Source organism: Perca flavescens, chromosome 14 (assembly GCF_004354835.1).
Source record: "Perca flavescens isolate YP-PL-M2 chromosome 14, PFLA_1.0, whole genome shotgun sequence".
NCBI classification, from domain to species: domain Eukaryota; kingdom Metazoa; phylum Chordata; class Actinopteri; order Perciformes; family Percidae; genus Perca; species Perca flavescens.
The window spans coordinates 20,612,510-20,626,452 of NC_041344.1; the positions used below are offsets into that span (position 1 = coordinate 20,612,510).

General features: G+C 42.4%; 1 protein-coding gene across 1 annotated transcript in view; it reads left to right on the top strand.

Moving 5' to 3' along the window:
- The window catches only part of vps50 (VPS50 subunit of EARP/GARPII complex), a 111,428-nt gene that overhangs the window by 22,537 nt on the left and 74,948 nt on the right, over positions 1–13,943 (top strand). The window contains 5 exon segments of the mRNA XM_028597519.1: positions 992–1,062; positions 1,584–1,701; positions 2,433–2,468; positions 2,897–2,979; positions 12,806–12,848. Of these exon segments, the coding sequence (XP_028453320.1) occupies positions 992–1,062; positions 1,584–1,701; positions 2,433–2,468; positions 2,897–2,979; positions 12,806–12,848 (351 nt within the window).

Below are 13,943 nucleotides of genomic sequence, written 5' to 3' on the forward strand. Positions count from 1 at the left end.
TTTGTTAAACAGTTCTGAGGACTTGTCAAGGTCTTCCTCAACACTCGAGATCATGAGGGCAGATTGGTTTGAATGGGAACATTGATCTTGTACCCACAGCTGACATGCCACTTTGATGCTGTTGTTGTTGTTTTTATTACCGTTGAAAATGAATTTCCCCAGACTATATTCTGTTGGTAAAAGGTTGTTTTATGTTTGACAGTATTATGAGGACATTTTAATGAACACTGGACCTGTTTGGCGGAGGGGTGATGCAGCATTAAAAAAATAAAAAGCAAAAAAACAAGCATCTCAGACCTCGGGCATGACATCTGGCAGATCAAAAAAAATTAAAACCAAGAGAGAAAGCGAAAAGTCGAAAATATAACAGCCCTTGGTCCTACTTTTGGCTGTTTGTTCTCCGTAGAGGTCACTGAAGTGGCATAATAACTGAACTCTTAGAGCAAAGTGCTTATTGATCCTTTTCTTAATGTTAAAGCTCTGAAGAAAGGAAGCTTTTTTTTTTTTTTTTTTTTTTGCTGTGTTTTTGAAAGTTTTCCTCTGAAGTACATTACACTCTGGCATTGGTGATGCATGCCTTACCACAATGACATCATCTGTAAGCTCTATCTTGCTCACAGCAGGATGGATGAAGATTGCTCCCATATATGTGTGTTGGTTTGTGAGCATTGCTGTGCATGTCTGCGCTGTACTTTGTGGGGGAAGTGATTTGCTGGGTAAATGGCATTATTACAGGCATATTTCACTGAACGCTCCCTAAATGAACCAGTCTAAGAAGATCTTTGTGCCACTCAGATTTTACATGCCCTCAGCGTTATAGTACGCCTATGGGGTTTCTTTGTACTAAATAGACATTTTAGTGGCCAAATAGTATATAATTCTTTGGGATTTGAAACATTAACTTCAAAATGTTCCAGTGTTTATACATATCAGTATGCTGCTTTGTCCTATTTACTATCATTTTTATCACAAACTTCTTCCTTGTTCACAGGAACTGGAGCGAGTGACAGCGTTACAGACCAACCTGCAGCTGGCAGCGGTTATTTGCACTAATGCAAGGAGGTAATAGTGTTCTATTACCTACGATCTATTCAGTAAATTAAATAGCTGCTGAAATAGCCCATTAAAACTACATCTGCATACTAAGTGCTTTCCTCATAACTACAATAACATTCCTTCCCTTTATATATTCTCTGTGTGTTAATATGGTCACAAATTACAAATTATTCTGTCTTGTATGCCCTTGAAATAAAGTAGAAATCAAAAACATGCCACTATACATGCTACTCTGTACTATAGTGTGTGGGTGGGTGTTTAGTATCCCTAAACATTTTGCTGGTAATAGTAGTCAAGGTTGGTAGGTTTTGGTAAAACAGGATTTTGAGCTTACCACCTCTGCATTAATTGCACTCCAAGACCATATACTGTATGTTTGTGTGTGTATTTTTTATAAATAAACAGTAGGATAGTAACAACCGTTACAAACCATTCCAAGCTTACTACGGAGTTTTAAATGCCAAGCAAAGTAGTATTAATCTGTAATGATGCTAAATGCTCCCTGCACTGTGACGTTTCATGTAAAGGCAACTGAGCGTGGCAAAGGAGGGATTCACAGAAGCCAGTTTGGGTCTGTTAGCCAATCAGAAGAGACGACAACTGCTGACAGGCCTGCTTAAGTCACTCAGGACCATCAAGACGCTGGTAAAGTTTACTATCGTTCTATAGATCGTTTTATCTATATATTTTTTTTTTATCATTTGTCTATTTACTGGCCTACCTTCAAAAAGTTCTCCCTTAGTCCCAAGTAGCTACCTGCTTTCTACTGGGTCCTTGAGCACTACATGGATTGTTGTGATACACTGATTTGGTTTTCAAAACAAAATGAAGATCTTCCAGAATGAGGTAGCCTGGTGGACACCAGACCCTTCTCAGTTGTAACTGAGAGTTTGTCAGGGTTTTCCCAGGCTAAGAATGAGGGCCATTGCTCCAGCATCCAGTGGGATGACGGTTGTCTACAAGTTACCCTTTGGATTAATTGTGTAAAACCTGGCTACGTTTTTTGATTTCCCTGTCAGTGTTATTTTGAATCACCTTGGGAATTTGACCTACCAACTGCAAGACTCTCCCCTGAGCGGTTTCTGTCTGAAATACCGTCCCAAACACACTGTGTGACACGTCACTGCTGTAAAACTCATTGATGTAGTCAACAATAATTTTAATAATTGCAACTGGTTCTCCCCACATGATTTAAATTAAGATTAAAGTTAATTAAACATACTGTCTTTTAATTAGTGGTGTTTGATCATTTGCTCTAACATGGTAACAGCACTAAAGCATGTAATGAGTTTTGAACTAGTTAGCACTAATATTGTGGCCTGTTAGGGATTTTCTGCTGTATTCATTTCTTCCTCTTGTCATTATTCGCCTCACAGCAAAGAACAGATGTAAGACTCAGCGAGATGCTAGAGGTATTGGAACACACACACACACACACACACACACACACACACACACACACACACACACACACACACACACACACACACAGATATCTTTATAATTGACTTGACAGGTCAAACATCAGTAGGGATTCTACATTGAAAGTCAAACCCACCCAAACTCAAGACGCTCCTTCAAAAATGTCTATCTATTGTGAAGGTCAGCTGTAGCACATTGAATAGATTTCACTACCACTGAGTGAGTAAGTATCTGCTGTAACAATCACTTTTAAGAAGATCAAACAAAACTGATGCACAGAAGAAGTCACACACATTACGGTCATAATCCAGAGTGATCCAGAGTTTACTCTTGATATATATGGTATTTATAAATTGGTTTCAGACTACATACTGTACTGCTTTCGTACTTCAAATTACCTCACTTCTGTTTCTTTCAGGAGGAAGACTATCCAGGTGCAATCCAGCTCTGTCTGGAATGTCAAAAGGCTGCCAGCACCTTTAAACACTACAGCTGCATCAGGTACAGTATGAACAAATAGATGTATTTAGTTGTATCCAAATGACAGCAGGCATGGACTTCATTTTCTGTGGTTGGATATAACGTTTTCTGATATTCATATATTAGAGAATATAATCAGTTATCTCCTGTTGTGAAATCCTTTACTTCACAAATAGTTGTTAGGTTGGAAAGTTTCCAGTTACAAGATAGAGAGAGACAGGCAGGCTAGTCATGCCACACAGATGGTTAGACAGAAAAACTCATTAACAGAGAGACAGACCATCAAAAGCACATGAGACACACAAGAACATCTGAGGATCAACTGTGAAACAACACAATTAAGTTTTTAACCATAAAAGTGTCCAGACATGACAGTCATAATAAAACCCTCTTCTCTCTCTACTCCTATTTATGTAAGAGAGGGAATTGAAAGTATAGAGTTTATTCACGTTGAATACAAGATGGTCAATCATCTCTGTCCCTTTTGATTTTCTGTGCAATTTGTGGCAGTAGGTGGGCACCACAGTTCTCCTTTTTATGTATTGTTTAAGGATTGATCAGGGATGCATGTCATTGCTGGCTTCCTCCCTCTTCCTGCGACACCGCCCACAGGATATTTTGTGGAGAGGTGTGTGTGTGGTAATAAATGTCTTTAGCTGCTCCCAACACATGCCGATGTAACAGAAATACATGGTGTTCCCGCTTGTAAATTTTGCTATTTTGTCATGCACTGCTGTGTGTGGTGGTCTATTTATGGAGTAAGCACTGGCGTCACAAAACGGTGAGCAAGCGCACAGTTCCTCTTGCAGATACAGACCTTTTTAAACCAAACCGAGCATCTGCACCTCTGCATTTAACCACTTCACCTGGCGGTGACAAAGCCGTTCCAGTAACAGAATGACTGCTGGGAAATAATGATCAATATGGTAACATTATGCACAAGGGTATTGTTGTGCTGCGGAGAATTCCTCCCAATGTTATTTTCTTTTTTACTTGCAGCTGCTGTTTATTTGTGTAGATATGACTTTAGTTGGTACCATTAATTTACGGTTCATGGCGTTCCAGGTTTGTGGCAATGCTTCCTGAATGAGCTGGGGATGGTGGTGTGCAGAGTCATTCACAATTTTCCACCAATGATGCCACCCGTTGCAACCAGTGTGTCAATGAGGGAATGTGATTGTGATCATCAGAAAAAGAAGCACTTCCATTTTTCTTTATAACTGTCAGTGTCACTGTATTCACAAGCGGTCCAGTGTGTATTCAAATGTGTCTGTGGCAGCTGGATAGAAATTCAATTACCCTCTTAACCTTTGCTTTCCTTTACAATATGCTAATTCTGCCTCCTGAATGCAGTAGTTATCAACAATAGTGCATTGATCAAACATCTGTCACACTTTGCATTAGCATGAACATTGTACTGTACTTGGGCTCTCTGCCCAAAACTGCTAGAACCTTGACTGCAGTATCGGCCTCCCCTAAGCAGCTAGTTGCCGGTCTGCTGCACTTTGATTTAACCTTGTAGCTATGCTTTTCCATGCACTGCTGAATGCCTTACATGTGCGGTTCGTTTCATGCCTGCCCTTCTTTTGTCCCTGTCCCCTACCTTGTAAAAGTCAAAATTGTTTCCCCAAGAAGGCACTTACACAGTCTCATGCTCCGTCTCAGTAAATTTTCATCAGGCTGTCCACATGGGCAGCTGTTGGGCAGCTTAAGACCCGCACATGTCAGCACATTGTTCACAAACCGTGAACTTTGCTGTGGCCTTAGAAAAAGCCTATTGTTGTACGATATGACAGTATTACATTAAGATGCATGCATACATGTCAATTGGGTTTGTATGTTTTTTTTTTTTTTAATTGACCATGTACAATTCTTTCTCTTTATATGGTTATGATAAGCTTGGAAGATATCCCAGGAAAACATAAAATCCATAACATAAATGTTTCTTTTTTTACAAACCTAGTGTTGGAAATGATAATCTCAATTCTGCGCTACAAAATTGTGATTTAGGGACAAGGATTTAATACAGAATTGAACAGCTCTTCACTTGGTTAGTATTTTGTTGCTACAAAAATGATTAGAGATCAAATTTTACTCTGGCTTTGAACATGCTAGTTATTTTATACCAGGTGTCATATGAATTGTCTAAAAGTTATTCTAGCTGAAGCTCCTTCAGGTCTCCACTTCAGCTAATCACCATCTCAGTATTGAGGGAGGTGTTTGGTCAGGTGTTCTAATCTAATCGGTCCAGGCGGTTCAGCTGCACGTTCAAGAGGAGCAAAGTGTAGGAAGAAGGGCAGAGGCCTGCTACGTTAATATCTGTGTCTCCGACACAAACAATTTTGTGCAGGCTGCCCAACATGACACTGCAAACACTGAAGCAGTTCACAGATTTATTCAGAGCCATGCCTTCCTTCTCTTTGTGGTTAAAGTATATTTTCTTTTAAGGCTGCATGATTGTGTGCGAGTGGGAGATTTTGAAGAAGAGGTCCATGTGAATCGGCTGTAGTAGAGTATCATTTGAATTTGTGTTTACTTGTAGCGCTTTAGAGGTCATGATAAATTCCTTCCAACACTAGCAACAGCAGAATCAAAAAATGTATTCAAAGGCACGTCAGTTACTTTGGTCAATGCCATGTTGTTTTGGGTTTTTCCCCCCACTCTGACAGGTTTGTTTTCAGACATACAAATTCAGCTGAGCCACATTGCATTAGTCTGTTTTTATGTCACCAACATCACTTCTTCAGTTACGCTCGGAAGAAGGAAGATTCTTAACATTTCTATTTTTAGTTAGTATAGTTTTTTGCATCCAAACCTTTTCCCAATGAGCACCAATTAAGTTGGACAACAGTTATTTCTCCAGCAAACCTGTTTTAGTTATCTGCTTCCCAAATGTTTATATTTAATTGGATGTTCATATGCAGTAAACGACTGGACTGAATAGTCAGTATAACAGGAAGACTAAGCACAGCTTATTCTATTATTGGGCATATATTTAATAAACGGTGTCATACTCTGAATAAACTGTAAAAGATGGTAAGATATTGCTGCATATCTACTGTAAGAAATTTGTGTAAATATTTACATATGCTGTATATCTCGATGGAGTTGGGACAAGCAGACATCAGACTCCTATTGTCATGTGAAACCCACTCTTCTTTACTGGCCTGAGTTTTAGACGGACTCCAGCCTAGAAAACAAACTAGACAAATAAACAAAAGTGATGCTGTATGACATGATATATAGATGTGAAATTGTCCCTAATGAGCCAGCTTTGGGTCGTCAACCTTTTTTTTTTTTTTTTTTGTGTGTGTGAAGTGGCCCATGAAACTTTGGAGCCCATAAGTCAGAAATGTACCCATAGTGCCACAACCCCACTAGACATGCCCATGCTAAATATCTAAATATTACATCAAATCTTGCACTTGAAGAAAACAATCAGTGCACATTATCTGTAGTGCTCTTTCTATAACTTCCTTCTGGAATTTATTTCTTAACTTCCCCCTAACCTCCACATAATTATGGTTGATGTTGTCCCTTCAAGCTATGTTTCACTCTTTGAAGCCCTCCCCCTACCACATTTTGGTTGCCTCTTGGCCAGCCTTGTAATAGTGGCTAACATGACTACAGCAAAAACGGCATTTTTACAAAATCTGAGCGTCCTGCAGGACCCTTGAAGCACAGAAGTCCACACGTTACCAATTTAGCAAGTCAGCAGTCACTGTGGAGGGGCTTGCCTCAAGGCCCTGTGGACACCTATTGCCTGTGATAATTGAAAACGGGCTTTTAAAAAAAATAAAAAAAAATACACATAACTCTATTTCAATCCTTATGTTCCCTGCAGGGAACAGATTGTTAATTAGGTTTATCTCCTCATCTGTTATTTATGCATTCTGTCTGATCATGAAAGGCTGCCAGTATGTGGGGAGGAGCTGTGTTTGCACACACATGAACACTCACTGGACAGTGTAATTTGGCAGTATAATCATGGGATGGACACAATAACAGGGATGACTGGATAATATGGTCACCTGTGTAATTGACTTTGAGTTGACCTCTTGTGTTGTTCTTTAAAAGCCCAGAGAGTTCTTAAAGAAGATCAAAGTGCACCAAGCATTCAAGGATCCATGTGTGTGACAATGAGTGCTCTGTTTGGTTTCCCAGTCCCATTTTAGACTTTGCTAATGCGGTTATATGTCACTTTAGCTTAGTGATTATGATGGGTAACACGAGTTTGGATTATGTGAAGACCAGTTGTTAATTACTGTTCATGTGTTGTGGTAGGTGTAAAAGGAATAGTTTGACATTTTGGGAATTACGCCTCTTTGTTTTCTTTGTAAGAGTGAGATTAGAAGATTGAATCCACTCGATATTGAGCTAGAGCCAGCTAATGCTTAGCTTAGCAAAAAAGACTGCGGAAGCAATGGGAAACTGCTAGCCTGGCTCTGTCCAAAGGTAACAAAATCTGCCTGCCAGCACTTATAAAGAGCACTAATTGATATGGTATATCTTGTTTGTTTAATCCACATAGAAACAGAAATGTAAAACAATATGTTATGTTCTGTAACTATTTCTTGGAAAGTGAGGAAGTCATTGGCTTGGCTTTTGTTCGGATTTAACAAACAAGATATAATGTGTTAAATATTGAGCTTAGAGGTGCTGATAGGTGTAGTTTTGAACTTTAGACAGAGCCAGACAAGCGGATTTCCCCTGAGTCTTTATGCTAAGCTAAGCTAATCGCCTGCTGGCTCTAGCTTTGTATTGACGGTACAGACATGAGGGGGGTTTCAATCTTCTCATCTAACTCAATGTGTGTATTTTAGTTCCCTGTTGCTGCCCAGTTCTTAATGTTTGTCAACCATTGTTGGCTTTCTGCCATGCTGTGATGGTGACTGAAAATTACAGTGGTCCATCTTACTCTCAGGTGTTCGCCTGAACACTGGTCTGTTTGATTCTTTTTCTCTCTCTCATATGCTCTTCCAATACTGTTCAGTTTGGTTTACCTCCTGTTACTCTACCACACTGCAACGTGGGCGTACAAAAGAAAGTTTTTTGAACAGGGCATTTATCCTGTTGGTCTCTGCTCCTCTGGTGTATCTCCTTAGTGTGGCTGCCAGAGCTGAAAGCCTTTGTTTAGCACTCTCCTGGGCCTTGCATATGGACATTCAGAGGCAGTTCTTTAGTAGCCAGGAACTGACATTGACCCGTTCACCCCTCTGTAGTGGAGCCATCTTACTTACTTTGTGTGTGTGTTTTTTTTTTTTTTTTTAATATTGGCTTCAAATTGTGGTTTCCACTGAGGATACTGGCTATGTGTAGCTGAGAATGCCTGGTGTTCTCATTGCTGCGGCACATACCAATTTATTGGATCCATGGCAGTTTAGTTCAAAGTCCGATAGTAAGTAGCCTCTTCTAAACTCTGATGTCTGATGTCAGCATTTTGGTGTCTAGCTCATCTGTCCATTTCTCCACATTGTGCTTACTGGACAATTGTTTGAGCCTTCATCAGTCTCCAGTTGTGGTGACAGCTTTCTCTTAGCTTTGTTTGAACATTTGTTAACTATCAGTTTGTGTAGATTCCTGTTTATCACTCATCTATAATATTTCTCTCACACACAGGCAGATAAAAAAGGCTTGCAGTGCAGCAAGTTTTGAAATGGCATGCTCATTTTGTTACCTGCTTTGCAAATGACCTGTGGGACTCGATCTGCAGGCTCTTCTCAGTTTCTCTGTTCCCTCCTCCTCACTCGATACCCAACTTATGCTTAATTAGCAATTTGTTAAGGACACTGTTTCCCTAGGGCGCCTGTGGTCTCAAAAAGCACAGCATGAGTGCGGGCTGACCTGAAAAAGACCCCAAGCAAAGCGGGGACAGAGGCAGAGAAACGGTGGAACAGAGGATGATTATGAAGGGGCGCAGTGTAGGGGGAGTCAGAAGGGAATTAAATTGGTGTCTTGGGATGGGCAAAATAGTTGTTTCACTATGGGAATTGCCTCGGCGTGACCAACTATGGAAGCTCCAATGACACCATGTCTGTCCGTGACAGACAGGTTGAACTGTGCTAGGGCCACACCCCCCATATAATCAGTCGACCAGCTCCATACAAATCATTCTCGCTTTCTTCCCATGAAGAAACTATACTAAGCTCCCTCAGTGCTTCTAGGCTAGCTTGGTTGGTTATCTGCTAAACAGTTCATTGACAGACCGTTAAGGACCACATCACCGAACGCAGTTCCCGACCCAGTCTGGATTTGCGGAGTAAGTACTTTGCAAGTTTTTACCTTGTGGTTACACAGTTTGAAAGCAGTGTCCGCGTCAAGGCGAACTGCTCTTCTGTCGGCTAGTCGGTATTTGTTTATCGGTTGCTTAGCTGTGTAACTCTTTTACCCTCTGGCTAATGCGTTACGGCGAGCCTCCCTGGTTTTGGTTAGCATTCGTTTGTTAGCTGGACCGATTACCTTGAGTGAGCTAACGTGTTGCGATGGGCTAACTCTTGCGGTACACGGTTAATATTAGCTCAGGCTAAACCTTGTGTGCTAATCTTGCCGACCGACTAATGTGCCACGACACGCCTGCTAAGGTTGTATATTTACGCCGTTTTTCTTCCTTTCCAGTCACCATGTCCTCTGCAACGGCCCCCGCCAAAGGGTCGGAACCGAAGGCTAGTGAGGCTGTATCCCGCCTGTGCCCTGCGTCATGTGGGGCATCCATCTTGGACAGGGACCCTCACCCGATGTGCAAAGCCTGCATGGGCACTAAACACGCTCAGGCAGCTGGCTGACTCTCAGTCGTGCACCCACTGTGCATCAGTGCCAGAAAAGATACTGGAAAGGCAACTGAGGGTGGCGGTGGCCAACAGTCATGACCCATGTCTGTCGGGGACCACCCTGAAAGCCACAAACGGTACTCATCAGCCGCAAGCTACACCTAGCTGGGTGGACTTGATGGATGAGGAGACCCCGGACATGCCTCCGCTTTTCGAGGACCTCCTCGTAGTGGAACCGGCCTGTGAGGACACAGAGGGCGATGCCATCTCTGATCTCCTTGACATGGATGGAATGGAGGATGTGGAGGAGGACTCCACGTTCCCCGTTCAACAGTCAAGGCCTCCTAGTGCATCCAATGCTGCTCCCCCAGCGGACAGCAACTTGTACGAGGTCTGTAAACGGGCGGCTGCCAGGACCCCGAGGGGGCAGAGAGAGACCTGTACGACGGCAAGAGTCTCCCACCAGCCCAGCCGCCCGCGAAACCGCTTCTGCCGGCAGTGCCTGCCTGTGTGAAGGAAATGAGCCGGTACTGGTCCAGCTTGTTTAAGAGTAAGCTCCCAACTAAGGGTTACTCTAAGCTTGAGATCCAAGGGAGCACTGGGGCTGGCCGAACCCCCTGTGGTGGAGCCTTCAGTGGTTCATCACTTCCACCCAAACCGGCGCTCTCTCATCCTCCCACAGCATTTCTCTGCCTAACAAAATGGAGCGCCTCCATTTTTTAGAGGATGTACAGATATGCAGCACAGTCAGTGTGCTCTCTAAATGCGATGGCACTGATGGCTGCATACCAGGCTTAAATCCTCGAGGAGATGGGCCGTCAGCTGGACTCAGGGGCACCTAACCCGGTCCTCTGGGACGAAATCTGTGTGGTGAACGACCTCGTGCTGCGCTCCTCACGTGGTGCAGTGCAAGGCCACGTAATGGGGCTCGCAGTCGCAGGTGAGAGGGCCTTGTGGTTGAACCTCTTGGGCCTGAGTGACACACAGAAAGCAGAGGTCATGGACGCAACATACAACCCCACCAAAGGTCTGTTTGGTCCAGCTCTAGAGAAAATGAGAGAGGACAGCACCCTCAGAAAACAGGAGGGTGAAGCCTTTGACCTCTGCCTGCCCCAAAAACACCCCCCCCGCCCTCAGCAGGGACAGAGAGATGGCTTTGCTGCAGCAGCAGCGAAGATAGAACACGGGGCTGCAGCCAGCAGTCTCGGTCAGACAATCCCAAGCCGTGGGGGAAACGCTCCTTTGCTGCTGTGGCAGCAAGGAGTCGCCCCTCCCACCCCGGAGAGGGGGGAAGAAGAAGCGTCTAGCCTAACCACCCCCCCAGCTTCTCCCTCCACAAAGAGGAGGAAGGTTGGAGATGTAGAGCAGAGCCACCAAGGTTTGTGGTTCAGGGGCCCTGGTGTTTCACAGTTCTCCAGGGGCCCCCTCTCAGTTTCTCTCCCCCCTTATCCAAGAGGAGAGTCAGGGGCAGAAAGTATCCCAGTGTCACCAAGCACTTTCACCATGTTCAAAAACGCCAACAAATAAAGCCTGCGCATCCAGGCGCAGAGCCAAGGGCGAAATGCTCCCGTCAAAACAAAATAAAACACACAATAAAACTGAACCAATGTCAGGTCCCCTTAATCCCTGCAGGGGAGCGCGTAAGTGACTTACAGTCTTGGTCTATTCGCCCTACCTGTCTGCAGTTTGGAGTCAGCGTACAGGTGTCCCTCAGTGGAGCTCTTGGCTTTTCACCTGCCTCTTTTCTCCTCAGGAGAGGAGCAAAGACTTCACATGTTATGCCCTGTCCAGGCTCTGCACGTGTATGTGAGTCGGACGGCTGGGTTCAGAATAGCAGATCAGCTGTTTGTGTCCTGGGCTACTCCCCATAAGGGCAAGCCATTGTCCCGCCAGAGACTGAGGTTTTACAAGCTGGATGTTTCCGGACTGTCTTTGGCCCAGGCTGTGCTGGAGGCTACGGTGCCGGGGTCAGTGTGACTCTCGGTTCAATATGATTTTGGCTTTGGGAGATTTATGTAATCAGGGAGTGGTCTATATCTCCCATAGTGAAACACCGAACAAAGTTAGATAAAGAACTTTAGGTTACTTAACGTAACCCCGGTTCTTTGATAACAGAGTGAGGTGTTTCACCAACACGTCCCTCCTTGCAGAGACACGGAAAGAAACCTATCTGGAATGATTTGTAAGGAGCTGGTCGACTGTGATTATATGAGGGGGTGTGGCCCTAGCACAGTTCGATTGGTGTCATTGGAGCTTCCATAGTTGGTCTCGCCGAGGCGATTCCCATAGTGAAACACCTCACTCTGTTATCAAAGAACCGGGGTTACGTTAATTAACCTAAAGATTTCTGTTGCTATTTTGCAACTTTTTGAGTTGAAAGCATTTCCCAGGATGAGCAAAGATCCGAGCACACTCCAAGGATGCGTAGGAGTTTGTTTTTTTTAAATCTGTAACCGTCTGGTACATGCACAGACACGCATACATACACACACTTAGAATACAGCTGCTTCCACTGTAGGATTTTTAAAAAAGCACTTGAAACACAAAAAAAATCTTAACCAACATATTAGTTGGAAATACATCTGTATCTCATACTGTTGAGCCCTTTTTGCCCTGCTTGTATGAAAGAGGGGAATTGTGAGACACATGGCTGCAGCTTGATGATGAAGTGTTTCTGATTTATATGATTTCGTTAATGGTTCCTATAATAGTTACTCAATTAATAGATTCATAGAAGAAGAATTGAGGGCAATTTTCATAATTAAATGTCAGAATTTATTTTACTTAGCTGGTAAAAAATACAAAAGATTTGCTGGTTACAGATGCAATGATCTGCTTGTGTTTCATTGGAAATTTGAAAAGATTTGGAGTTTTTGACTGTTGCTTCAACAACAAACAATTTGAATTTTTTCGTACTCCTGTAACTTGGGATGGGGTATTTGCCATTCATTTTGTCATTTTAAAAATGATTTCTGACATTTTATTGACATTCATATATTAAACAGACAGATACATTGATATTAAAAATTTTGTTGTTAGTTGAAACTGGTTGGAACTAACTCCTTTTTTTCTCCTCACAGTGAATTGAATTCCAAACTACAAGACACTCTGGAGCAAATAGAGGTATGTGCCTGCCTTCCTGCTTAATATCTAATTCTGTTATTTGAGAGCACTATCAGTGACTACGTTTACATGCAGCCAATAACCCGTTCAAAACCGGAATATTAGCAATAACCCGGTCGCGCACGGCCATGTAAATGCGTATCGGCATATCCCCATCAAAAGGAACATTGATTTGTGTTCTGTGCATGTTCTATTCGCAAGGAATCTTGGTCTTTTGAGTAGAGGAACTTCTTGTATGCGCCAGAAAACATAGTTATAATAATAATTATATACTATAATAATATAGTTATATAGTTTTATTTATATATATATATATATATATATATATATATATATATATATATATATATATATATATATATATATATATATATATGTGTATGTGTATGTATATGTATATGTATGTGTGTGTGTGTATATGTGTCAATGCAGAAAACCTGCGCGCAGTATACCGGAAGTAAACAAGAAGTAGAGGTAAACATGGCGAGACGCAGCACAGCACCACACTTTTGGAGCGAGGAGGAAACCAATTTCTTTATTAGTGTGGTCAAAACCATGAATATAATGTCTTTTGTTGACGGCAGAAAGTACCGAGATAGTGAGATTTATAAGAAGGTGACCGAAAAGTTATTGCGTCTTAAGGTTGTCCGTACGTCCAGACGCTAACCGTGCGTCGCCGTTTACATCGGGATATTGCCAATTGATTACAAATTCCATGTATACAGGAGTAACTCTCTCTGTTCACGCATGTAAACGGGTTATTCCGAATGTTTTAGAAACCTGAGTAGTGACCTTAACCCGACCATAACCCAAAAATTGACAGCTTGTAAACATAGTCAGTGAAGAGACTTTTAGCAGTGAATAAGATTATGGTCTAACCTTGTTAATTTTCCAGAAGCCCTCATCTAAAAGAAGCAATTTATACTTCATTTTGACATTTTGATAGTTTGTCTTTCTCATTCTGGGTCTGCCAAATATTGACACATTCAGAAAGTCATTATTGTCAGTGTGCAAGCACGGCAAATTGTATCTGTTTCATCTCTAGTTGCGTCGTGATATTGGGTGTGATAAATGGTATGGAAAGCAATTTTCTCT